This window comes from Centroberyx affinis, unplaced genomic scaffold, assembly GCF_046629955.1.
Source record: "Centroberyx affinis isolate AG114_WGS23_722 - 3 ecotype Tasmania unplaced genomic scaffold, CSIRO-AGI_Caff_v1 ptg000281l_1, whole genome shotgun sequence".
Lineage (NCBI taxonomy): Eukaryota > Metazoa > Chordata > Actinopteri > Beryciformes > Berycidae > Centroberyx > Centroberyx affinis.
The window spans coordinates 499,169-524,522 of NW_027278960.1; the positions used below are offsets into that span (position 1 = coordinate 499,169).

Genomic DNA, 25,354 nt, shown 5'->3' on the forward strand with positions numbered 1-25,354 from the left:
AGAAGTAAAAACAAATAGTGCCCTGTAAACAGTAGTGCTTTGGTGTGTACCATTTGATTCTCAGCACTTGTCATATCATAGTGAAGTGGATAAAGCCACTCACAGTAGTATGACGCAAAACCTGTTTTTTGCAGAGCTCAAACTGTCTAGCACTTAAAATGGCCAGTACATGAGTCTGATCTGTTTTCTGCACTGTGACAATAATATCAAAATTGTGTAGAGTAGGAAGTTTCTGTGCACATTAGATGTTTTTGATACTGTAATTTTACATCTACACTATATGCTGTAGTTCATATTACTTAGCTATATATTGAATTCTGTGTAATTTATTTTATATTGGTGGCTCTTATTAAAATCAAATGCAGTAAACATTCCATTAGTGATCTGCATCTCTCACTTTCTATTCTTCCTTGTGTGGGTGGATCAGCTTCTTCACTCTGTCTCCCCACCCACGCCTCCCTCACCCTCACTGGCCACACTTTTCCAATTCACCGGCATTACCTTTCCTAAATTTCTCACCTAGAGTACAATTACAAGAAAGTGTGAGGCGGTTTGGTATTTGGGTAGTCAAGATGAGCCATTTAACTCATCATTCTACATTACACAACCTTTCCTTCTGCATCACCACTTCAAGGTCTTTCTGTGTTGACGACAGGCACATATAAGGAGGTACGTCTTCTTTCAAACTGGAAGTACAACGCTCAACGGCGATTACGAAGCGCGAAGCCCACACCTTTTTGTTACGAACGGGCTGCTGTACTAACAACCGCTAGCGGTGAACGTGCGGTAATCAACGGTACCTATCTTCTTGAACAGGTGAAAGTATGTTTTGACACACGTTTTCTCCGGCATACTGCCTCTTCAACATATGCCAAGAAGTACATTAAGAACACAAATTCTGTGTGAATTCATGAACGCGTTACTGACTGTCATACTTGATTAGTTTTACACTTGTTTGGAAGCTAACGAAAGCCGGCTAAGCGGCGTTAGCAAAGCTAACTTACTGCAATGTAATGCTAGCTAGTTACATCTGTCATTTGGCTGTTAGCAACGCCATAGCCTAGTCCGAAACACTTTAGCGTTAATGGGTCTTTTGAAGAATAACGGTACATCAAACACAGTAACTTTACAGTGTGTTCCTTTCAGTATATTTAGAAGTCAAAATATGATTGCTTGTTGAACAAAGATTGCAAATGGCAGCTAACTTATTGTTTTATGACCGGCTTCAAGTTATTTCCACTGAATTGTTTGTCTAATAGAGGACTGGCTTCTCTTTTTGCCATCAGTTATTTTTTTCTCAATGGCATCGTCTGCAATGATCACCGTCCCCACCACCGCCTCCCGGTTCGCCCTGCTCCAAATCGACTCTGATTCGGACTCCGACAACTCCGAGGCGGGGAAGACCACGACCAAAGGCGGACGGGACTCATCCGGGAAGAGTCGGCAAGGAAAGGCAGCAGCCGGGGGGAAAACCGCTCAGAACAACGACAAGAAGAAAGACAAGAAAAAGAAAAAGAAAGAGCAGCAACAGAGTGAGGCGAACGAGGTGAGTGACTGACCTGCATTTGTGTTTACAGCCTCCTTCATGTCCAACCCTCTTGTTTTGGTGTTTCACTTCCCCTTAAGTGAAACTGCAAGTGCAGAGTGGAATAGGACAATGAATAGTGAGATAATGTTCTGCAGCTTGTAATGGTTTGCTCTCAGCTAGAGGTTATGTTGCTTCAAGTGACATTTTTTCAGTGAAATCAGTTAGGACTGAGGGATGTTGTAGGGCCTGACCACCAACTTCAGGTACCATACAGTAATTAACCAAGCTGTTAATACTGGGGAATAAAAGATAGTTGCTACTGTCCATGCACGCACATGCTGACATTTTCTATAGCTAACACTAGAGCAAGTTGGTCACAAAAATAATAGTCTCTGTTTTGACAAATTTTTGTTTCTCTTCTGCCAGTTACGAACTCTGGCCTTCAAGAAGATCCCTCAGAAGTCTTCTGTGCCACCTCCCATCACATCGCTTCAAGGAGTAGCCAGTGAACTTCTCAATCCTGCATCAGGGGACCACAATACGCCCTCAGAGGGGTGGCAGCAGTGGAAGCAGAGGGATGAGCAGGTAGGAGGACGCCAACCCTCACATATCAAAGGGCAAACTTGTGAGCTGGTGATGAGTAATGTTTTCCGCCCTCTCGATAACTACCGCTGACCTATGCCGCTGACGTGCCCTTGAGGAAGGCTCTTTACTTAAAGCTGCTCCGGTGGAGTTGTTGTTCAGAGGTCAACAGTAGAAGTATTTGTACTGGGCAGCTTCCACGTGTTTAACTGTATGAGTGTGAAGCAGAGTGTTGTTGGAAAAACAGCAAGTCTGCGCTGTCAAGCTAACGTTTATTTTATTCAAATAAAAGTTCTCAGTACAGTATCACCTCATTCCCTCTCCTTTTCCTTCCGAAAACTTGTTGGAGGAAGTGCAGATGGGATACTCTGAATCGTCTCTCTTCAGTTGTAACAAACATTAGAGCAGATGGATGGAGGTTTTCACATGATAGCAGCAATATGTTTGCAGATATTGGTACATATTGATATCAAAATGCTGTGATTAATTTAATATTAATTTTGTCCATATCGCCCAGCCCTAAGTGGTCTCCTTCATCATCTCTGTTTTCCTCTTCCCCTCTGTAGATAACCAGTGAGCTGTATGAGGCAGACTTGGAAAAGGCCTTGATTCTTAGCAAACTGGAGTACGAACAACAGAAACAGGTACACCACGCTTATAATACATTGGTTGCCCAGTGTTTGTCCCATGAACATGGCAGCCTGGCCTGTGCGATTCTCTATGTAATGTTGGTGGACACGTTCCAACAAAAAAAAGTATGAAAAAAGTCCCATTCACAGCACGGATTTTTTTGTCACTGCTTTTTTTTTTTTAAGTTGTAATTAATTATAAGATATTTAAAGTAAAATTATATGCTTTTCTTAAACAGAGTAACACACACACATCTTCGCCTAAGTCGCGAGGAGGGAAAGAGGCAGGAGGGAAGAAGGAGAAGAAGAAGAACCAACAGGGAAAAGACAAAAAGACTGTTTCTCTGCAGGACTTCCAGGCAGAGGGCAGTGCAGGTGAGAGACACGTGTTTGCCAGTTGCACAGGAGAGAGAGAACTAGAAACGAACCTTCTGTGGTGCAGTCCATAGGGTTAAAGGCTCTCAATCCTCAGTCTGTAACCAATGCTACTTTCCAGTACTTTCCAACTCTAGAAATTAAATACTGAAATTAGGAAATTTGCATGTTCTTTACAACAATCTGTTTAATAACATTTATGTTGAAATACTCTGTTTGCAGAACATCTGAATAAGAAACAGGAGAAAGAGGTGAGGAAAGTGCCTCATTTTCACTTCTTAACTGTGCCGTTCATCTGTATTGTCAGGTTGTCAATGTAACACATTTGGAGTAACATTATTTAAATCTGCTGTATGTAAATCATTGGTACAGGGTTTTATTTAGAGAAGAAATGTTATGTATGACATGGCACATCACTATTGAAACACTGAACCCACTGACCACATGATCCCATCCAGGAAGCCAGAGTAGCGAATCCAGCACCCGGGACGGGGCAGGAGGAGCGGTTCTTTAATAAGCTGGAGGATGACGTCAGTCGGATCGTCCAGCGGGAGAAGAGACGTGAGCAGTACACCAGCAGCCAGGGACAAGAGGTCAACACCTCCACAGAGCACGAACCGGTGAGATGGACTGACAGAAACACACATGCATTGAGAGACTGCTCAGTACTAGGGATGGGAAGATATGCTTATCTCACGATGCGATTCGATAAGTGATATGGGGTTCACGATCCAACACAGCCACGATACGATGTAATAAACAAAACTTCAATGACATCAATGACTAACGGTGGCATTGGTTTGCTAGAATGTGAAGAACAATTTAAAAATGCCATTACAAAGTGATGGAAGGGTCACCGGTTCGTTCCTAGCAACAGATCTATCCCATGTCAATTTGTCTTGTTGAACTTAACCTTGAGCTGAATCTTGATGAATCTTGCTCACCAGTGCCTGCTCACTCATAGTCACTCAGATAAGAGAAACATGAACAAAGCTTGCACACATAGTTGAATTTTATTAGGTTTTTTGACACTGAGCAGTTGTCATGTGGACCCTTTTCATCTGGTCTATCTCGGGGAGAACACAGAGCACCCATACATGTTGAAATGCCTTTGAAGGCCCAGTTAATATCAAAGGTGAAATCTTTCTTTTTACCTCAGGATTTCAGGCTTTTGAGGAAACACTACTACTTTCATTTCCTAAGGCGATTCCAATTTTGCTGCTCTTGTCATGTTGTAAAATTTACATCCCTCTTCTGCCCATTTTTCCAGTGATTGAATAAATGTGAGATCATCCAATTTGCACGTTTTGTAAACTACTCACGACTTGAGCCCACAATAACTTACAGTATGAATAGTTTAAGAGTGAAACTTTTTTTTCCCCTTACTTATCTGAATTGGTGGTAATGTATGAATTTGTCTTGCCTCGCTCTCTTGCCACCCTCTCCTTCCCCGCCCCTCCTTTCAGGACCCCCGAGCAGAGCAGCTGAAGTACGACCTGGAGAAGAAAGACCAGGAGATCGATAAGCTAAAGAAGACCATCTCACAGTGGGAGGTCAGCGGTCGTAAGCAGTTAACTAATCATTCTGTTATTTCACTGGATGGTCTCATTTTCTGGTAATCTCAATTCATGGGTAGTTTATCTTTATTCATTAACTGTGTACCCAGAGCCATTAATACAGCCTGTTCAGGTATTTTCCTGTATGGGTACCATGCTGCCGTCCCTTTTCTAAAACTAGCAAGTGTTGACCATGCATATCTAATAGTGCTTCCCTTTACATTGTCACTGGTAAGAAAAATAAACTCTTTTTCAGTAGTTCTCACTCAAGCCTGCTTAATTTAAGGCAGAATGCATTTCACTCTTGAATTTCTGTATGTCTAAATACCTGAAATCATAACAAAATAGTTTCTAAACCCTGGTTCTTTCTTCTTGCTGCTCAACTCCTACAGGGGAAGTACAAAGAGGTGAAAGCAAGAAATGCCCAGCTGCTTAAGATGCTCCAGCAGGGAGAGAGTGAGTTGTACATTGCCAAAACGGCAACATAAAAACCCTTTCATTCCGCTGTATAGTGGAGGTTTGATATGATCAGTCTAATTTTAATTTCCTGTTGTTTCTAATCTCTCTCCTCCTTCAGTGAAAGATAAAGCAGAAATCCTTCTACAGGTGGAAGAGCTACTAAATATCAAAGAAGAACTGTCGTCACAGGTGTGTGAGATTAGAGTTGTGCATATGCATTAAAAGTTGCTAAACCCCAGTAAGCATTATCGGTTGACCTCTGACTGAATAACTGTGTATTTTTCTTTAGGTAACATTACTGCACGCTGCCCTTGAACAAGAGAAGTCTAAAGTCAAAGGCCTACAGTCAGAACAGCCAAAACATCAGGTAAGAATACAAATAATCACTTGCTTGCTTACTCACTCAGTTAATTTATGGCTAGTGTCCAGCAATGTGACCATAACCGGTAATAACTGGACTTTGATTTTAGTATCATGTCTGCATCCAAATTCAAATCAGCTTTATTGGCTTGCCAGGAAAGAGACCTGTGTTTCCAAAGCAATACACTCCTTCACTTGTAGTAACATTGCAAACATTAACCAATAGTTTTCAGCACATAACCTATAATATATCAATATCAACAATTATAACAATGACAATATAATCAAAATTCTAACTTTGCTGCCAGTGGCATGGGTTTCTCATGTTCTCCAAGAACAAATGGTAACTTATGTTCTTGTGGGAGGAAACCAAAGTTTGGGATTATTATTTTCTTCTCTGATTATCTGATATTTTGGGCAGGACAGCAGGAAATATGTCTCAGTTTCTATACAGGATCTGTATCCATTTAGTCTTGTGTTGAGGCCTTGAGTTGAGGTGTAGAGAGACAGGATGCTGCTGTGCTTCACTCTGTGAGAAGCCATGATGCATCCTGTTTACGCAGTGTTGATCAGTATTGTGTGTGTGTGGGATTGCCTGTGTACATATCTGCATCTGTTTGTGTGTCTGTTTGCTAACATTCATGTGTGTGAATACATGGTGGCGTGTGTGTGTGTGTTCCTTCCTCCCCCCTCTCTCTAGACCAGAGAAATGTCAGCCAGTAGGTCAGGAGCCGTAGAAAGTTGGCCAAGGTAACTAAAGCTGCAGCTACAGGACAGCAAAGCACAGAAGCACAGTAGGATGGAGAACATTTCAGTGTGTTACTGTATCCAGCAGAGGTCAGGCTTGGTCAGTCTCAGTTCCAGACAATTTTAAGTTAAGTGTTCTTTGCTTTTTTCTGTACAGTTCCATGTATGGAAATAAGGTATTTCATTGATGATCTGTTGACCAAGGTTCATTAAGAACTTTCTTCACATGGACACCTCAACAATATGCCAGAACTCGCTTTTGGTCCTGACCCATAATTCCCACTCTCTGCATTAACGTTTTGCAGTTTTTTTGTTTTTTGTTATTGACCGAATTGACCCCAAACCTGATTGAGTCATCCATCACTCTCTTCCAGAAGAGCAGGGACAGACAAACTGTATCAGATAAACAAACAGATACAAGTGGTAAAACACAACTTACTGTAGTAATTCCACTATTCTTCATTGTGCTTTTCATTCTATGTGTTGCTAAGTAGTTGAGTGGTAAACCAAGCAAAAAGTTTAGTTTTTTGTTGTTCCCCAGTGTGCTCTCCCCTGGTCTTAACCAGACTTGTTTACCAAAGAGTCAAGCTACTTTGACGTAGCGAACAACCCTGATTCGATAATGAGAAAATAGGATTTGATCTGATTAGAGCACCTGCTTTGTGAATCCAGCAACTTGCAGGTCATCATTTGTTGATCTCATTCAATTGTGTCAGGCCCCGTAATGACTCTGATTCAAAAGATTTACCAAACAATTAGTCATAAAGCTCTGTATTTGTTGGTAAGTAAATGTTTGTCCTTTCAAATGTATGATACAGTATGTCAAGTGGCTTGATTTAAAAAAATATATATATACTTCCTTGGATCTCCATGGATAACTAATGCTCTTCCTGATGTTTTCTGATCGGCAGGGAAACAAGAAGGGGAAGAAAGGTTCGGAGTCAGATCTATGAAGATTCCAGCAGGAAGAGACATTAACTGCAAAATGAAACAAATGAGTGAACAAATGAAGAAAACCACTGCTGATTATTGTCAGGGTTCCCTCCCTTAGTTTTTAAGGTTTCTCCCCCAGTCTCCATGTCGGCACACTATGCATGCCCCCTCCCTCCCCCGTCAGCCCAGACACACACACACACACACACACACACACACACACACACACACACACACACATTTCAAGACACACTCCCGACTTAGTGGGATGTATTCCGCAGCTGATTTAATAAGCTTTTGAAAATGATGCACTAACAAAGCGTGAAGTGTCTATGTGTTGAGGTGATGGCTTGGTATCCAGTGCTGCCTCCTACAGGCGAAAAGGTGCCATTGCCTCTCCAGTAGGCCTCTGTCCAAGCTGCACTGTGTACCCCAACTTCCCCTGGGTTATAATGCCAAAATGACAGATGTGAAATGTATGTTTTTGTTTGTTTGGGGTTTTTGTTTTGTTTTTGTTTATCTCACTGTTAAGTAAATAAAGTACTTTTCCAGTGAAATCATTAGGTCTCACTTTTTTTGCATACCTTATCTCTGTATTTCTGTATTATTACATGGGTAGTGTGGCCATTCACAGCTGCTGGCGCCTCAAAGGGATGGTTCACCCTAAAATAAAAATTCAGTCATTATCTACTCGGCCTCAGTAGAAACAAAGTTAGCACAGCAGGCTACCAAACACAGCGAGTTAGTTCCATCTAATCCTTCTACCAAACTCTAAGTTAATCAGTCTTTACACCTCAAATAATAAAACCATGAAATGTCACTTTAAATGATAAACAACCAGAGGTGGAAAAAGTGTTCATATCGTTTACTTAAGTAAAAGTAAAAATGCTTCATTAAAAGTAAAGGTTCTGCATTCAAACGTTTATATAAGTATTAGCAGGAGTATCAAAGGTAAAAGTAGCCTGCTCATTATGAAGAACGGTCCCTTTCAGAGTGTTAAATTATTGATGCATTAACGTAAGAAGTATTTAAATGTTGTAGGTCTAACTGCTCCATAGCCTACAGGTGGGGATTTTAAACTCTAAAAATGCAACATATTTTATGAGCTTATTGTATGTTTTTGCATGTAAAACATTATTCTGCAAAGTAATTACAGCCGTCAAATAGATGTAGGCCTAGTGGAGTAAAAAGTGCAATATTTCCCTCTGAAATGTCCTACTAGTGGAGTAAAAGTATAAAGTCTCACAAAATGGAAATGCTCAAGTAAAGTGCCAGTACCGCAAAAATTAAGCCTACTTAAGTAGGCTACAGTACTTGAGTAAATGTACTTAGGTACTTTCCACCTCTGCAAACAACCTTAATGGCAGGTGACTGATGAAAGAATTACAGTTTGAAATGTTTAATGACTTAATTTGATCATTTTGGGGTAAACTAGGCCTGTATCTTTAAGTTGACTCTGGCTACATAATGAGCCCAAATGTTTAAAGCTGTAAAGGATAAAAGGTAACGGGGAACAGAAACTGTGACATAACGGGATCTGTCCGCCTCCCTGCGCAGTCGGGTCAGACTCGGCATCCATCCGGACAACTTTCTGCCTCGTCATCGGACAGACCGGACGCACCGGGACCACGCGCTCCTCTCCTCTCCCAAGTCCTCCACTGTCCGTCCGTCCGTCCGTCAGCCCGGGACGGGACGGAGATGTCCGGCGCGGTGAGGGACGAGCCGAGAGCATCACGTGAATGTGAATACTCTGAAATGATCCGAGTTGCTGTCAAAAGTCTCACAGAGAGGGAAGACTTCACCGTGAGAGGAGACTGCACCGTCAGACAGGTCGGCACGGTGATGGTGGGGGCAAATATAGGCCTAGTGATGCGTCACTCCCTCTAATGATATGTTTATTTATTTATTTTTGTATTGATTCATTTTATTGTATGCTATTTTGTAACAAAGGTGGCTTGATTTGCACCTTTAGCTGTAAAGTCTTTTAAATAACATTCTGGATTTCAACATCAGTAATTCATTGTTTGCATGCTGCTATAAATAGTGCTGTCCAGAGCCAGAGATTAGGCAAACATTAGTGCTATTATTGCCTGCTAAATGTTTGGCTGACACAGTGTGTTTGTGTGTGTGTGTGTGTGCAGCTGAAAGTGTGTGTAGCAGAGCGGTTGGGGACCCGCACAGGGCGGCTGGTGCTGATCCACTCCGGCCGGGTCCTCAGTGAGTCAGAACTGCTGAGTCAGCTTAAAGGACAGGATGGCTCAGTCAGCCTCTGCATGGTCCTCAGGTACACACACACACACACACACACACACACACACATATACATACATGGGGTAATAGATATTTTGAAGTGATAAACCGTTTTAGTTCAAATAGTTTTTATTATAACCCTTTATGTAATGGACAACTAAAATGTTAGTAGTTAACAGCAAACAGCAGACCCCAAAATTCTCACTTGAGCCCTAACACATAGATAAACATATGCATACATGGTTTTAACAGCAATATTAGAACTTTAGATTTAGATTAATTGGTGGTCCTTCTGTCCCAGGCCATCTGCCACGCCCACCTGTGATCCTGCTTCAGAAACCGTCCAGTCAGAGATGACGGCCCTTCTTGACCCCGGTCCTGATAACCTCACTCCATCTCCCACCTCTCCCCTGTGCCTGGGTAAGAGATGTAGAACACAGGCGCCTGCTGCCTCCATATTCATCCCTCCTTCTCTCATCCCATTCATCCCTCCTTCTCTCACACCTCGTCCCATCTCACCCCCATCACACCACTTTTGTGTTTTATATGTGTACCAATTATTTTTTTTTGGTCTTTCCCTGGCTGTCTCTGCCCTCTCTCCTTCTATCACTCTCCCTCTCTTCCACTTGTTACCTCTCCATCGCTCTCTCCTTCCTGTCCTTGCCCTCTCCCACCATTCCTCTCTCCCTTCTCTCCTTCCCCACTCTCTCCTTTCCCATTTTACCCCCACATTACTGTTTATTTTTGGTACATCAGCTAATATTGCCAATCTTGAAATAAACAAAGATAGCCTGCACTCTGTTTCTTCTTATTTTATTATTTATTTTCTTTTTTTTTTACGTTTCGACTGTCAAAGCCGCTGAGGAAGACTTGGCAGCCAAAACGTCCGTGCCAAAACATAATTGTATTGTCAGATCACCTCCCCCTTTCTTATATGCTCCTTGTTTTTTTGGCCTGTCTGATTTTTGCCTCCGCTGTTTTTCCTCCTCCTTTCCCACAGTGGAAGGTCTGGGCAGCCTGGGTCTCACTGCCAGCGGTCCCGGTTTCTTCCCGGTGCTCCAGCAGCAGATTGAGAGGCAGCTCCTGGCCGACCCGCAGATGATGTGCCGTGTGCTGGGCAGCCACCTGGTGCAGAACACCCTCTCCACCTCCAGCCCCCAGCTCACCAGACAGCTCATCCTGTCCAACCCCCAGACCCAGCAGCTCCTGCAGACCAACCCAGAGGTGGGCGACATGCTCAACAACCCAGACGTCATTACACAGGTGGGTGTCGGTCGGGTTAAGAAGGAGTGTGTGTGTGTGGTGATGTACGGGTGTGGTGGAAGTTGTGAGTGGCAGGGTGTGTGCTGTTTGTATATGGCAGAGCAGGGGCATGTGTGTATGCAGTAGGACTGGCTGATATGGCCAAAATCAAATATCACAATATTTTTGACCAAATACCTCGATATCAATATTGCGACAATATTGTAGGGATGACTATTGGTGCTTTCACAAAATATTTACACAATGAGATTTTTGATAAATAATCATCAGTAATGTGGATATAATGACTAAGTGGGTAAAGGCAAATAATAGAACAGCTAGAACAGTCTGGTAAGTTCAGAAATTTACATCACTTTACTGTAATGCAGCCTTTAAAACCAGGAAAAGACAACACTTATGCCATATCACGATATTACGATAACCAAAATCTAAGACGATATCTAGTCTCATATCACGATATCGATATAATATCGATATATTGCCCAGCCCTAGTGTGCAGGATGGGTGCATTAGGTTAGACTGTGCATTTGTGTAGCAAGTGTGGTCAATTTAAAAACTGTATCAAAATAGTTTCTGTGCAAATAAGTATTTTGTGATAAGCATTTGTGTGTGCGTGTGTGTCTGTGTGTAAGGGAATGACAGAGTTTGAATACATATCTATGCTAAAGTCTCATGGAAACAGCATTTCGATGGTGTCTCACTTCAGTACTCCAGCATATTTCCAGTTGAAACAGGATGTTGGGGAGGGGGACTGCAGGGAGGGATTGTTCAAAAAGTGGTGATGAAATCCACTCTGAAATTCTTTGCGCATAATCTTGAGCTGCCACAAATTCCAGATTCTTCAAAATGAATAGATTCCAGATACCAGGAGGCAAGCACAGTGTCTTAGGAAAATGAAACAGAGTATTTGGGGGGTGAAGACCCAAAAATGCACCGCTGTACCATGTTGCCACCCAGTCACTTTATAAGTTGTGAAGGTCTTATATGATGGGAGGGTTACAGGGGGAGATTGTTAAAAAATCTGTGATGGTTGGAATTTTTATGTATGTCTACTTGTACGCCATGAAGTAAAAAAAAAAATGTCAAAGAAATAAAAGTAATGTGATTTTGATGTAAACATACAAGAAAACAAAAAAAATTGACAAGGTGAAAAGGTCGTTTTGTATTTCATTGTGATTTAAACATTGTTATTCCCTCCCCAACTGTCTCTTCTCTCTCTCTTCCCCATATCTTCTTCCTGTTTCCTTTCCTTTCTCTTTCCCTTGATTGATGTGTCTTTCTCCAGATACTAGAGCTTGTCAGGAATCCTGACATGATACAGGAAGTGATGCGTAACCAGGACAGAGCATTAGGCAACCTGACGCCAGCGCAAGGAAACCCTGAAACCATCACTGGTGATGTTGATGGCCGTCAGAAGACTGATGTGAAAATACAGGAACATAGTCTCAACCTTCCGCAGGTATAGGTGCATAGACACTCTCTCTCTTTCTCTCTCTCTCACACACACACACACACTTGATTAATCTCATGATAGAAATGATGTAAGTTACCAGTATAAAGGTAAAACTAATGCAGTATTTCTAGCTTGTCCTTCATGCTCTCTCTTTCCCCATTTATTTTTTCTCCTCTTTTCCACTCCCTCTCCCAGATCCAGATAGGGTCAAACCCACTGGCAGCTTCATCATCTGGGAATTCCCAGCCAACAAGGAGAGACAGAGAGCAGACCCGCCCCTCCAGCCACTGGCCAGATCCTCCCACAGACTTGACTGCCACGCCCGTACCTGACCCCACCTCTCCAAACACCATTACTGGAGGCAAGAAAACACACAGCCATTGCTACACAAAATAACCAAATTATAAATTCTGGCCACACTGATCCATCAGAAAACTAACATAATTGTTGATGGATATATTTCTGTCCACTGGGTTGGGTTGTTGGAATGTGAAGGTGATGGCCGTGGTAGAAGGACAGTGAGAAGAAAACATGGATGCCAAGAAGGCCTTGCTTGTAGCGGTGCTACTTCATAGAAAAAAGAAGAAAAAGACTCAGTCCCATGAGTGAGTTCATGGCATTAACTCGTATGGAGAATATCAAACCGACCTGGCAAACCTGCAGTCATCCCAACGTTATACCAGGCTTTCTCAGTTTTATCTTTGTTTTTGTAATCCTTTGATGATTCATACAACATGGTGTATATTGCATTGCCACAGTTTTTCTCAAAACAAACCAAGAAATACTTCTGACGGAGACCTGTCATTGAAAATGAATTGAAAAATTACATATAAAAACAGACACAACGGATCAGTGTGGCTGCCCCTTATTCTTCATTCAGTCATCTTGTCATCCCTCCCTTTCTCCTCTCTTTTCTCTTTGTTTTCTGTGTTTGTGTGCATACACATTTCTACCTGCTGTCCTCTGTTGTGTCTGTGGCTTCCCCCCTCTCGCCCCAGGCATGCAGTCTCTGCTGGAGGAGATCACAGCCAATCCAGGCCTGATGGAGAGTCTGATGTCTGGGCCATATGTAAGCTGTCTACTGAACAGCCTCAGCCAGAACCCTGACTTGGCCGCACAGGTAATACACGCATCAGTAATGGATACATAACACACAAATACGCACAGGTACATGCATGGAGAGGCAATCAGATCACTTTTGGTTCACTCTCGTTTTCATTGGGCAACTTCGCAGTATTGTCTGCTTCCCCCACCATGTAGTTTGATAGTAAGGTCAATCTATGAGCCTCAGAGTGACTATAGGCACAGAGTTTTCATTGAAGCATAAATTACATTTACACACACACACACACACACACACACACACACACACACACACTGTAACACGCTATAATTCTTGTCTCTCTGATACTGTTTCAGATGCTGTTGAGCCACCCTTTGTTCTCAGGAAATCCTCAGCTGCAGCAGCAGATGAGACAACAGCTTCCTGTCTTCCTACAGCAGGTTAGTTTATCTCCTCACTATTAAACACTCCACCTTCTAACTAGACCAGGTAGGTGACCAGGTTTTCTTGTATGATGGTTTTCTTGTAAAATAGCATGTTCCTCATTGCTCACAGTGCCACTTGGGTTCAGCAGATGCTTTTGTTATAAACAGTGTTTTTTTCTTTATGAAAATGAATGCATGAATAATGGAATTTGGGATTTTTTTGGGGGGGTTTTAGGGTTTTTTCCAGTCAAAGTGGTGGTGTTCTTTTGCTCAGGTGGCCAACCATGACTACAAAGCTACATGGAAAATCCTAAACCACACATCTGATTGGCCCTTTTGTACAGGAAGTGCAGTAATAATGTTTGTGTTCACTTTACCTTCACATACAGTAGCCAGAGGCAGTAATCAGCCTTAGTGAACTACAGAGCCACACAGGCTCTGTTCAAGCTCCAGTACCAACAGTGTTGCCAATCGGTCTCCCCCTCATTAATGGTCAGTGATAACTCTTTAGATGCAGAGTCCGGAGCTGCTGTCAGCCATGTTGAACCCCAGAGCCATGGAGGCTCTGCTCCAGATCCAACAGGGCCTGCAGACGCTCGCCTCAGAGGCTCCTGCCCTCATACCTGCGTGAGTAAACACACAAAGGCAGCACACTCCAACCTGGAGATAAAATACTCCCATGATGGCTGTTTCTCTGCGTTGAAGCAGTGCTGTTGCCAGCTTTGTATTCAAGATATTGTGCAACATTTCATGAGTTTCCATAAGTTTAGTGATGCGGCCAGTATGTTGTGACCTGTTGACCACTAACTTATCTTCATACATGCCTGCGTTATAGGGCCGGGCTCGGAAGCATTGAAACAAGTGTTAACCCCGCCCCTGAGCTACCGCCTGACTCTGTCCTTAACAACCAATCAGGAAGTGGTCCTCACGTTGCTACGGTTACAGAGCAGCAGCAGCAGTTTGTAGAACAGATGCTGCAGGCGTTGGCTAACACCAATGTTGAGGTACCTAAACTTTTTCAGTGTTTCCTCGTAATTTTTCTTGTTTAACTTGTCTTAAATTTCTCTTGAATTTGAAATACCACCAGTCAGGTTTTCTTCTCTTTACAGTGCTGCTGGCTTCTTTTTCTTCTTACTAGAAATGGAAAGTACATGATGCTGCTTGTTCCTAACAGCGCTCAGAACTGTTTTTAGTGCACCAAGCTCTACAAGTTAAATATATTTCATTTTTTACAGAGAGAGCTCCGCACTTAAAGTGATTTTTCAGTAGTCGCATATCAACAGCAGGAGCCATGACCAGTGCTTCCCACATGCATTTGTTCAGTGCTGTCAAATTAGAAAAGAAGTACCACTTTCTTCTAATGACTAAATCTCACTAAACACATTTTATGATCTCCGGTAAATCCTTGGATCTTTTAAAAGGAGAGTGGGCAGTCTACTCACCTTTTTGTATCATTTATATTCTTTATTGATACAGTGGGAAAACAGAGTAGATGACAGAGTAAGGGAGAGAATTTCCCCCCTGGGCAATGAAAAAAGTAAATCAAAATTTGTTTTAAAAAATCAACCCTGTGGCCAGTCAAAAAAAAGCAATAAGTAATGAAAAATCAGTTAAACTCTGCTCAATGTTTCTCTTTATCAAGATGTTTTACTTGTGCACCCCCCCCCCCCCCCCCCCCCCCCACAAACACACACACACACAGAGGATACACTGGCTTAATTCATGTCTTCTCATCCTCTCAGGTCCATGGTGAGGAGGATGAGTTCCAGGAGGAGCTGGACCAGCTGAGCTCTATGGGCTTCACGGACCGACAGGCGAACCTTCAGGCCCTCATTAACTCTGGAGGAGACATCACAGCTGCTGTAGAACATCTGCTGAGTCTCTAACACACACACACACACACACACACACACACACAGACGTTGATCCAATCACATATGCGTAAACACACACAAACCTGAATGCACATGTAGGTTTAGACACATATTGGCACATACACAGTCAAATCCTCTCACACATGCATGCCAGTGCACATGCACACAAACCAATGTGTGTATTGATGTGCTTTTGAAGTCATTCCATTGACTTACATTCATTCATTAACCTCCAATACTAACTTTAGACCTCAGCACTAAATTCTATTAAACCTTACCCTAACAATCACCCTAACTCTATAACAGTAACACTCATCCCATAACCATAAAATGTTTTTTTTTTACAAAGTCAGGATTTAGTGACTTGCGCTGGCACCAGTCCATACAGGGACTTTTTCACCCTCACATAGATGTATAGCAATAACACATACATACATATTCAGAAGCAAGTCATGTATTTTTAATGCATTTGCTGCCACGCTCTGAAGCTCAGGCCGCTTTTACCTTGACACCTGGACCGAGTCTAATGAAAGCTTTTAACACCCAGAGACACTCAGATGTCCTGGTAGCACATCATGTTTTTGCAATGTCGAAGATTTGAGCCTGGAGCACAAAACTTTGCTGCGTGTCATTCCCACTCGCCCTTCATCTTGTCGCTCTTGTCTCTCTCCACTGTAGGGTGTCTAGTAAAGCAGAAACACCCTATAAATACACTCAGCTGGAAAGGTAAATTCACAGTGGAGGGGATGGCTAATATGAAATAAAGACACAGGGTTTTTCCACAGAACTGTAAACATGAGCATTTTATTGTCAGACCACAGCCCTATCTAGTTTTAGTGCTACCCAAACACAGAGTGTGGATGTTCATCTAGAGGCTACACAGGCTCAAAAAGTCTGATTTTTTGCACATGTAATCTCACCGCTTCCAAACAGAAGAAATGTTTTTTTTCAGCGATGAAAATATATCCAGCCTAGGACTAGGAGCATACAAGCGTCTCTTGTTTTACTTTGCGGAGGTGAGCTGGTGTCAACTCAATACATCAGTTCTAAGAAACCTGATGAGTATGTGCCTATCTACAGCTTTTACACTTACACTTCTAATCTGCTCTGACTACTGATGTCTGGAATTTGCTGCTCTTTCCTTCTGTTGCTTTCACGACTGTAAATCCACCGTGTTACAGTGTTTTGTGCTTTAATGAGTGGGAGCATTGTAAGTATATCCCTTTGGATTTTCATTTTATTACAGTTGTATGTATCTTAGCTCTGTAATTTTGCTCAACTAGCTAACATGAATGTGAACTAACATGAAAGCCTGCTTAATTAAGCCCTGGTCAATCAAACCTGTCCGACAGTGTTTAATGCCATTCTCACATGCAACACAGTGGATTGCTGCTGCTGTTTAATTTTCTGTGCCATCTATAAAGCATCATAGACTAGGACTGCTAATCTTGTAGATCGGAGACTGTCAATCACTTCTAATCTGCAGGTCTTGATTAATAGGAATCCACATAATTCTGTTGTGCCTAAAATGTCTTCTATGCACTGTTTGTCAAGAAAATATTAATTCATGTTGATGACAATCAACATCTCCAATTTATGCCAGATTCTCTTGCTGCTAATTTATTGTAAGTATAAAGCCTAAGCAGTGGTGTTATATGGCTTGGTGTTCATTGTATTATTTACAGTTGTTTTGCAACTAGTTTTAGGATTAGGTTTAAGAAAATACTTAATTCCACAATTATAGAGGGCTACACCAGTGGGGAACAGTTAGTTTAACACATTCTCTAGTTGGTAAAAACATTGTTGAGTCCAGAGATGGTGTAAAGGTTAAGAGCCCCACCTTAGGATCACATATCTCAACTGTCTCAATAAAGATGAAAAATAAACACGGACTGGGCTGCCATCTTTTCTGATTAACAGAAGCATCCCACTTTTTCTTCATAAATTGTAGGAAAAATAATTAACCTACTGATCTACTGGTACAAAGCCTCTGGGAAACCCCAGGACTGCTGAATGAATGTTGGTCTGGTCAGGTCAACTCTATTACTGTACAAATTTATAATTATTATTGTTACCGTTGTGGTTGTCATCATATTTCCTCCATATCTCAGAAACTGGTGGCTTAAGTAAATCAGATTTCATTCACATATGGTTTATCACATCTCAGTGGCTAGTGACTTAAATCAGTAAATAATGCAGGTAAATAATTTTAGGGCTTTTATACCAGTCTGTCCTCCCTATCTGTTGTACTATAGTATCATGAACACAAGAGGGCAGCTACGCCCAAGTTCTGGAGATACACTAGATATGTAGGTTTCCATGGCTGGATTTATGCAGGCACAAAAGATTTGACTTTTAACTCTTTGTAAAAACAGATCTGATCCATCCGTGCCCGTTTAAACTGGTAGAAATTGTAATGTAATTGTAATTGAAGTTTTCTTTATAATGACAGCCATGGAATTGCATTTTAAGTAAATGCCATAATATGTTTGACAACGATATTCTTTACTTTATTCTTTACAATGATAACTTAACTCCATGACTTACTAGTGTGCACCTCCACACCTGCTGAGCTGTTGTCCTGTGAGCAAGCGCAGGAGAAAATTATTTTGTCACAGGGAGCCACAGTGGGAGTAGGAGTGGAAAGTGCAGTTTGTCATAGGAGAGAGGAGAGAGGGATTTATCATACACACCCTGAATCCTGCTCCCTCATGATGATTTTGTCCTGACTTGATGTTCCCCTTACACTGTGTAGTTCATTTTGTATCAGGAACAGGAAAACAGTTTTGTTTCAGACTAAATAAACTAGCAAACAGAGTATCAGGTAAAGCTGCGATTAATGTAATGATGAAATAGTATAACAAGAAGTGTGTGTGTGCATGTGAGAGTGTCGTCCCCTATTTGTTCCACTCCTGTGTTTGTGTCCTTGCTCTTGGAAACCTACTGGATTAACTGACACACACACGGGACAAGTACTCTCGTCAGATATCTGTGTATGTGACACACTTGTCAACCAGTGTGCGTCTAGTGCTTGCGTGTCTGTCTGTGTGTGTGTGTGTGTGTGTGTGTGCGCCCACGTGCCTGTATGTGTGAGATATGAGAGTAGCCGAGGGGGTTTGTCTGGATTAGAAGCTCCTAAAATATTCGGGTTGAGGTTTGAAGATGACTCATGCCACAAAAACAGCTCTACAGTGCTCAGTGGAGGTGTGTGTGTGTGTGAGTGTGTGTGTTTGGTGGAGAGAGTGGGGTGGGGGGTGTCATGGGCATGGTCGGCTGTGTGTGTATGTGTGTGTGTGTGTGTGTGTGTGTGTGTGTGTGTTGGGGTCTTCTGAAGATCACAAAGCCCTGACCTGACCTGTAGCCTGGGTGGAACCTTTTGGTGTAACAAGCTAAATCTTTAGCAAGAAGGGATTTAATCTAAATCCCTTTAATCGTTTTGCCTTATCGTATTCTGTGTAGAGATTGTGCTTTATGACTAATTGGTTGGTACATTTGCATGCAGTGGCAGCTGGTGTTAGAGCTTGGCACGAAGTGTGACAGACCAAATGATATCAACAAACATAATGTGAGACTCATCTGTTGAAACAGGGGCTGCTCCAAAACCATCCAAAACCATTCCTCTTATTACACTTCCAAGTTGTCAGCTACTTCGGCAGAGCGCCCTGAACTTTTAATAATCTGGTTCAGACCAGGAGAGAAACCTCTAGTGCTGGAGGGAAAAACAGAGAAAGGTCAATGGGAGTCATCTGGAGAACCTGAATCAGTGGAAGTAGAATCTTTCAACAGTCTGGTAAATCATCATGCAGTTAGTGACTAAAACATACAACATGTCTGCATTTCTGGGCTCATCCTTTGATGCTACTGTCCACCTAGTTACCTCCGCCAAGGAGGTTATGTTTTTGGTGCCGTTTGTTTGTTTGTTTGTTTGTCTGTTAGCAGGATTATGGAAAAACTACTGGCCTGATTTCATGAAACTTCGTGGAAGGGTGTAGCATGGGCCAAGGAAGAACCCATTAAATTTTGGAGCGGATCTGGATCCGACGAACAAGCAATAATAGCACGAACCTTGGCGGAGGTCTGCGCTCTCCGTTTTTATGTTCTAGGTTTTTATGTTTTTTCTTCCAAACCTAACTTAATCTTAGACTTAATGTTTATTACTAACTTTTGCTGGATGCGAATATTTGATCAAGAAAACTTTTGTTGCCAAAAGTCAATTTTTCAGGAATTAACAGCATTATTTTCAGAGATATGAATGGTTTTCCTGGATCATAGAACTGTCAGCACATACTTTAAATCAGTGGTTCTCAACATGGGGTCCGTGGACCACCAGTGGTCCTTGAGGGGGTTCCAGGGGGTCCCCAGCAAATTGATGAATTGTTAAACTTCACCATTACTTAATTTACAAGAAGTTAACACGATTAGAGAATGTAGAAGAATGACTGTTTTGATCATAGTTCCTATGTTATCTCTCTACCTACAATACAGATAGTCTTGTAATTCTGGACAAAATCACATCTAACTATAATAAAAATATTCTCAGATTTGGGTGTGAGAGAAAAAATCTCAATGGGGGACTGTATAAATGGGGGTCCGTGGCTCTAATGTGGACTAAATGAGGGGTCCTTGATATGAAAAAGGTTGAGAATCACTGCTGTAAATGACCATGTAAATATTCACTCAAACCAAAACAAACTTAAAAACACAACTGGAGTAAAAAGATTTTCAGCCAAAAGCATCAATCTGCCAAAACTTCATTTATTTGTACTGATGCAACTGCAAATCATTCCACAGCAACATCAGCACACGGCACTGTGGGCATCGAAAGGCAAATTCAGGTCAGTCAGTCAGGCGAGACATTGCACTATCAAACCTGATCATGGTTTACAGCACTTGAGAAAATGATTTACTAGAAATCATGTCTGTTTTTTATTCAGTGGTATCTACTTAATATAAGGAATTAAAAGTTCCATTATTGTGATAAATGTAAACTTAAAGATGCAAAGTTTCACAATACTCTTCTCGTGTAGTAGTATCTTCACTATCTTCGATTACTCATGTCCACATCTAACCTTTTTCTTCATACTATTGTAAGTACATATCTCACGTACAAAAATGGTGAGGACTTTTTGGTCACAATTCACAACCCTGTGAGATATAAATTTCGGCTCATACTGGCACTTATAATGTGTTTTGAAATTGCTTTTAGCTAGCTGTGGCTTGTGAAATTGCAAATAAACTGTGGGACTGTACAGATTCTGTCCTCCTTTTAACGTCCTGAAATGCTCGTGAGTGGACCAAACCAAACTTCATCACAAATCATCAATCAATCAAATCAACAAATCATCAATCACTGTGCGTCATTGGGATTGGATTATGGATTTGTGCTTTACTCTGCACCTGTCCACAGATGTGAATTTGGGATTAGAGACATGAACACATCTCCTGATCCACTTCACAAAATTACCAAAATGTTCCCAATTGCCGTTCTCATTCACAGATGATAGAAGCCATCTCTACGTCTGTCTGCTGCCTTGGTTACGACTGAGGTAGTGCGTCTCTATCTCCATGGCGATTTCAGGGACGCTCCTCCTGATGTCCAGCGGCAAAACGTTCTCCTCGTCCAACGGAGGCTCTAAAACGTCAAACTGGGAACGCAGCAGGTCCTCTCCCATAAAATGTCCCCTCCGGGCCACCATCCTCTGGTGAATGAAATCGTAGTCGCCGTAGAGGAAGAGGAAGTAGACGTCAGGGATGGCGAGAGGCTCCTGTTCCTGGTCTGGACTGGAATAGGAAGGGAGGGCTTTGGAACCATAGAGAAGGATCTGTCTGTAGATCCGCTTCAGGGCAGAACACACAACGAGAGCGTCAGAGCCTGAACTCCTTTCTCTGTGACGGGAAGACACACACACACACACACACACACACACACACACACATAAACAAACACACACAGCCAGTGAGGATAGGTGTGAATTAATAATAACTACTTAAATGTACACCGAGATGTGATCTAAACAACTCAAAAAAGCTAAAAAGTAATGGGAAAATAAAGTGAAAAATCACATCCTTTTGTGGGAGTTCAAAAGTGCAGCCCTGTCACAAACAAGTAGAGATGCTGGAGGTGGAGAGAGAAGGAGGGATACAAGGGCGAACGGATGGGGAGAAGAAGGGAGGGAAGTGTGACTAACTGGGGAAGAGGAACTCTTTGATGTCGCCGCAACACGTTTTAAGAAAGAGCTGTCACACTTTCAGCTTCTCCCTCCCTGCTCCCGCTCACTTAATCTGTCTTTACTCTCCCCAAAATTCCCCTTGCCCCCTCTCTCCGGTTTTCATCTTAATTTTCAAAACCATCTTTGATATTTTTGATCTATTTTTTTTTTTACATTTTCATGCCAGCGTGTCCTTGCTTCTCTCTCTCCCTCTCCTTCTATCTTCATCTCCCTTTCTGCCATCTGTGCTCACGACTGGATCTATGCATGTGTGTCTGTATATGAGTGAGTGTACATATTGTGTAGATATATAAAGGGGTTTGTGCTGAGGATGTGTGTATTCTTACTTCACAATGACATCATGTAGTTCGAGAAGCCAAGGCAGTCTGTCCTAAGAGTGCCAAACAACAAAAGAACGACAGCGGTTACATTTTTTGTTGTAAACAGACTGTAGCATATACAAAAGTGAGCTTAGGTGATGTTAGAGTGGTGGCAACTGAAAACTGAAAAGCAGAAGCTGCACACTGGAATAATGCTCCAAGTGGTGGATTTACTTCTCAACCTGCAGGTCGGAATTCCCCAGGGAGTTGCGAGATATATAAAAATAAAAAGTATTTTGTTTTTAATCCTGTGATGAATGTTTTTTTTTTTTTTTGTGAAATAATGACTATTTGCAGCCTCTTGTTTTCTTCCAAAGGATAAGTCTAAAGTTAAATAGCCAGAAATAGGAAGATAAAAATCCTCATTTGGTGTCAAAGGTCACAAGAATGCAACACTTCCGTTTTTTACGGATCACTGGCTGAAAAGACTGAGAGGCACCAGGCAGACTAGAGATTGTTCCAGAAATTCATTATCAGTAGTATTATATCAATGTGCAGATTCTGCTCTTCTAAGACAAAAATACATCCAAATATTAAAAAAAAACAAGATGGTTTCTTTGTACAGCAAAAATAAGATGTTAAAAAACATTGTGTTGATTGATTGTGGTATGAAGCATAGGTGTTCATATTGGATCTGACTGTTCACAGTTACATATCCAATATTTCCAGTGTGTAACAGCCTTAACATGCAGAGTCTTTCAAATAACCAATCGGAATCAAAGCATCAGACAGAGACAAGAACACAAACAAATGTCTCATTACACGACAATCAGAAGTAGAATCAAACTTAATTTGGCTACAAAATGAACTGGAGTCATATTCACATGATGCCACAATGTCTTGATATAAAGAACTGAACCTGAATGAGAGGAATCACGTTCTCTTCTATCCAGGCTTCTGAAAATACACACGTCCCGTTTGGCTCTGCCAACCTCAACCTGCCAACTCTGATACTGGCATGAAACTCACATTTCTTTTCCACGGCCTGACAGTAATCCTGAATTTACATGTTTGCTTCACTTCATCATTCATTCTCAAACTGCCAACTGTGGTGGAGTAGTTTTAAAAGATGCCAAAGTAGTGGAAGGAGCGAGTCCCGGGGTAATTCTCCCAGAGACTCAAAGGAAATTTCTGAGTGGGAAATTATCACCAGCCGCCAAGCAGCGCTACCGGCCAACTGCTGGTAGCGCTGCCGAGTTTTGGCTGCGGCTGCTCTGGTTGTTAAGCTTGTGTACTCAACCAGCTACTTTGGCAGATAGCCAGACATTTTTTGGAGGTTTCCCTCTATCTTGAAAGCCAACGTGGACAGGGAAAAAAGAAATTAAACAAACAAAAAATAAATGAATCAACTGAATCAGACTGTCCAGCTACTTGTTGAAGAAAACGGATTCCTCTTGCTGTAAGTCTGAGAGGATGATTTACTGGTGACAGAAGTGAAACGGTGCAGCACTCCACAAATGATTGAAAGCATTCAGTTAAGAGCTGACAACACACCTGCAGGGACTTCGGCCCACACACACACACACACACACACACACACACAAACTGGGCTAACCTGATCTGTGAGCGGCTCGCCACGAGACATCTTCTCAATGTTCTCCTTTGGGTGGAAGTTATCTCCTTCATACAGGGGCCAGCCCAGCTGACGAGTGGATACAGACGCACACGCACACGCACACGCACACGCACACACACACACACACACACACACACAGGTGAGAGTTAAGTCATGAGAGACTGTGTGCAGAGACAGGAGAAGGGGGGAGGGGGGGTCCAATTACCTTTTCTGAGAGGAAGGTCCCTAGTGTGCTCCTGTATGGGATAAGAGACAAGGCAGAAAAGACAGATATGATTATACATGTGATTATTTCAAGATACAATAAAAAGCAAAGCATTGATCTGGAGGCTCTAGTGCAAGAGACTGCAATATTATAGAGATACTGTAGTGTATTTTGGTGTTAAATAACACTAGGCTCTCTCGGGACTGTGGTGCAGATGGCTCACTGTTTTCCCCGGGGTGTGTGTGGACCAATAGGAGCCGGAGCTGTGGCGGCTTTAGCCTACATACATGGATCTATTATGTGGTTACTGCAGCCTAAATGAGCGTCACGGTGACCCTGTAACAGAAACCAGTGTTTTATAGCCGGTGATGAAGTGGTAAATAAAAACGTGGTGGCAAACACAAACACTTGGCAAACACCCACCAATATAGACAAAAAGCAATTTTATTTTCTCAAAAGCATTAATTTATATCTTTATATCTTTTTCCTCAGAAGACCCAGTCTTTATGTAACTGAAATAGGTGTGATACTATTTAATATTCTACGTGATGTATCCTTGATGTGTGAGATGCTTGTAAACTGAACCACAGATTATATAAACTGCACATACTTTCCACAGCCTGAAACTCCCATGATGATGTAGATCATCCTGCCCGGGCATACAGGGCGAGTGTTGTCGCTCCCAAACACTTGAGCTGGATCAATAATATCCAAAGACCTTGGATTTAACTATCGGGACAGTCCTATTCCAGCCAATGGAAACAGTGGAAAAGACTGGAACAGCGTGGGGTCAGGACATCATCGCGCACATGCGAACAACTGTCTTAAATTGGAGAACTAATAGTACAGGCTACTTAATCATTACCTCAGTGCGCAGTCGGTATGTTAGCATCCCATTTAAACACTATAGGTCTGAGTCAGCTGCCAGGTTAGCTATTATGCATACAGCAGCTAATTTATGCGAATATCTTGAAACATCGCCTTACCACGCATGCGTCAACTGCAGCACCTGCTAAACAATGTTTTTTGTACTAATTTAAAGACATTACAGTCTTACGTTATAGACGTTATAGTTCCCACAACTCTGTCAGCAGCTTACTAACACCTTAACCGTTACGCTGTCAAGTCAAATGCTCATCTGCTAGGAAACAAATATATTGGTCCGAATATAAGACGCTCTCATTGACTCCCAGCCAAAAGAGAAGCGTCAGCCTCGTCTGCCTGCCGGGATCAATAATTCTCTATTGGAAATCATCAGGAATCGTCGGATTTGAGCGAAGACGGAAGTTGGCAGAGGCGCCGCAAGTTGTTTTGCTAAAATACGTAATGACGCACAGAGCACGTTCAGAACGTTCGGGATTAAAGGGACAGTGCGCCGCATCATGAGCACATCTCAATAAATTACACTGCAGCTAAATAATCTAATTCTTCTTGATAATATAAAACTTCGCCTGGTAATGTCAAGCCTCGAACATTGTTACAGTTTT

General features: G+C 42.1%; 3 protein-coding genes across 5 annotated transcripts; 2 read left to right on the plus strand and 1 right to left on the minus strand.

The window, feature by feature from the left end:
- Positions 1 to 743: 743 nt before the first annotated feature.
- gkap1 (G kinase anchoring protein 1) lies at positions 744 to 7,690 on the plus strand. 2 transcript variants are annotated; one of them, XM_071513408.1, is made up of 12 exons: positions 744 to 816; positions 1,287 to 1,546; positions 1,955 to 2,113; positions 2,677 to 2,754; positions 2,979 to 3,114; positions 3,337 to 3,365; positions 3,573 to 3,734; positions 4,581 to 4,667; positions 5,063 to 5,126; positions 5,248 to 5,318; positions 5,419 to 5,496; positions 7,148 to 7,690. In XM_071513408.1, exons 2-12 carry the CDS (start codon positions 1,301 to 1,303, stop codon positions 7,187 to 7,189), a joined length of 1,152 nt encoding a protein of 383 aa, XP_071369509.1. In that variant the 5' UTR covers positions 744 to 816; positions 1,287 to 1,300; the 3' UTR covers positions 7,190 to 7,690. The 2 variants fall into 2 exon arrangements, with proteins under 2 accessions (XP_071369509.1, XP_071369504.1); XM_071513403.1 differs by having other exon boundaries at positions 773 to 822.
- A 1,177-nt stretch (positions 7,691 to 8,867) lies between these two features.
- LOC139639460 (ubiquilin-1-like) lies at positions 8,868 to 17,329 on the plus strand. Its single transcript, XM_071513561.1, has 11 exons — positions 8,868 to 8,999; positions 9,311 to 9,453; positions 9,721 to 9,839; positions 10,420 to 10,682; positions 11,968 to 12,141; positions 12,395 to 12,425; positions 13,134 to 13,255; positions 13,555 to 13,638; positions 14,135 to 14,250; positions 14,459 to 14,627; positions 15,366 to 17,329. The coding sequence occupies exons 1-11, from the start codon at positions 8,868 to 8,870 to the stop codon at positions 15,507 to 15,509; spliced, it is 1,497 nt and encodes a 498-aa protein (XP_071369662.1). The 3' UTR covers positions 15,510 to 17,329.
- Positions 17,330 to 20,304: 2,975 nt separating this feature from the next.
- Positions 20,305 to 25,118, minus strand: LOC139639234 (probable gluconokinase). 2 transcript variants are annotated; one of them, XM_071513316.1, is made up of 5 exons: positions 24,478 to 25,118; positions 23,868 to 23,898; positions 23,642 to 23,728; positions 22,054 to 22,097; positions 20,305 to 21,383 (listed from the first exon to the last, which is right to left on the minus strand). In XM_071513316.1, exons 1-5 carry the CDS (start codon positions 24,513 to 24,515, stop codon positions 21,011 to 21,013), a joined length of 573 nt encoding a protein of 190 aa, XP_071369417.1. In that variant the 5' UTR covers positions 24,516 to 25,118; the 3' UTR covers positions 20,305 to 21,010. The 2 variants fall into 2 exon arrangements, with proteins under 2 accessions (XP_071369417.1, XP_071369424.1); XM_071513323.1 differs by lacking the exon at positions 23,642 to 23,728.
- Positions 25,119 to 25,354: the final 236 nt, after the last annotated feature.

Bases quoted from the DNA above. Each gene is read 5' to 3' on its own strand.
- LOC139639234 (XM_071513316.1), bottom strand. From the start codon at position 24,515: ATGATCTACATCATCATGGGAGTTTCAGGCTGTGGAAA. The intron at 23,899-24,477 runs GTATGTGCAGTT...TATCCCATACAG, and splicing joins GGAGTTTCAGGCTGTGGAAA to GAGCACACTAGGGACCTTCC. The intron at 23,729-23,867 runs GTAATTGGACCC...TCCACTCGTCAG, and splicing joins GGACCTTCCTCTCAGAAAAG to CTGGGCTGGCCCCTGTATGA.
- LOC139639460 (XM_071513561.1), top strand. From the start codon at position 8,868: ATGTCCGGCGCGGTGAGGGACGAGCCGAGAGCATCACGTGAATGTGAA. The intron at 9,000-9,310 runs GTCGGCACGGTG...GTGTGTGTGCAG, and splicing joins GAGACTGCACCGTCAGACAG to CTGAAAGTGTGTGTAGCAGA. The intron at 13,639-14,134 runs GTTAGTTTATCT...ATAACTCTTTAG, and splicing joins TTCCTGTCTTCCTACAGCAG to ATGCAGAGTCCGGAGCTGCT.
- gkap1 (XM_071513408.1), top strand. From the start codon at position 1,301: ATGGCATCGTCTGCAATGATCACCGTCCCCACCACCGCCTCCCGGTTC. The intron at 1,547-1,954 runs GTGAGTGACTGA...CTCTTCTGCCAG, and splicing joins AACAGAGTGAGGCGAACGAG to TTACGAACTCTGGCCTTCAA. The intron at 5,319-5,418 runs GTGTGTGAGATT...ATTTTTCTTTAG, and splicing joins AAGAAGAACTGTCGTCACAG to GTAACATTACTGCACGCTGC.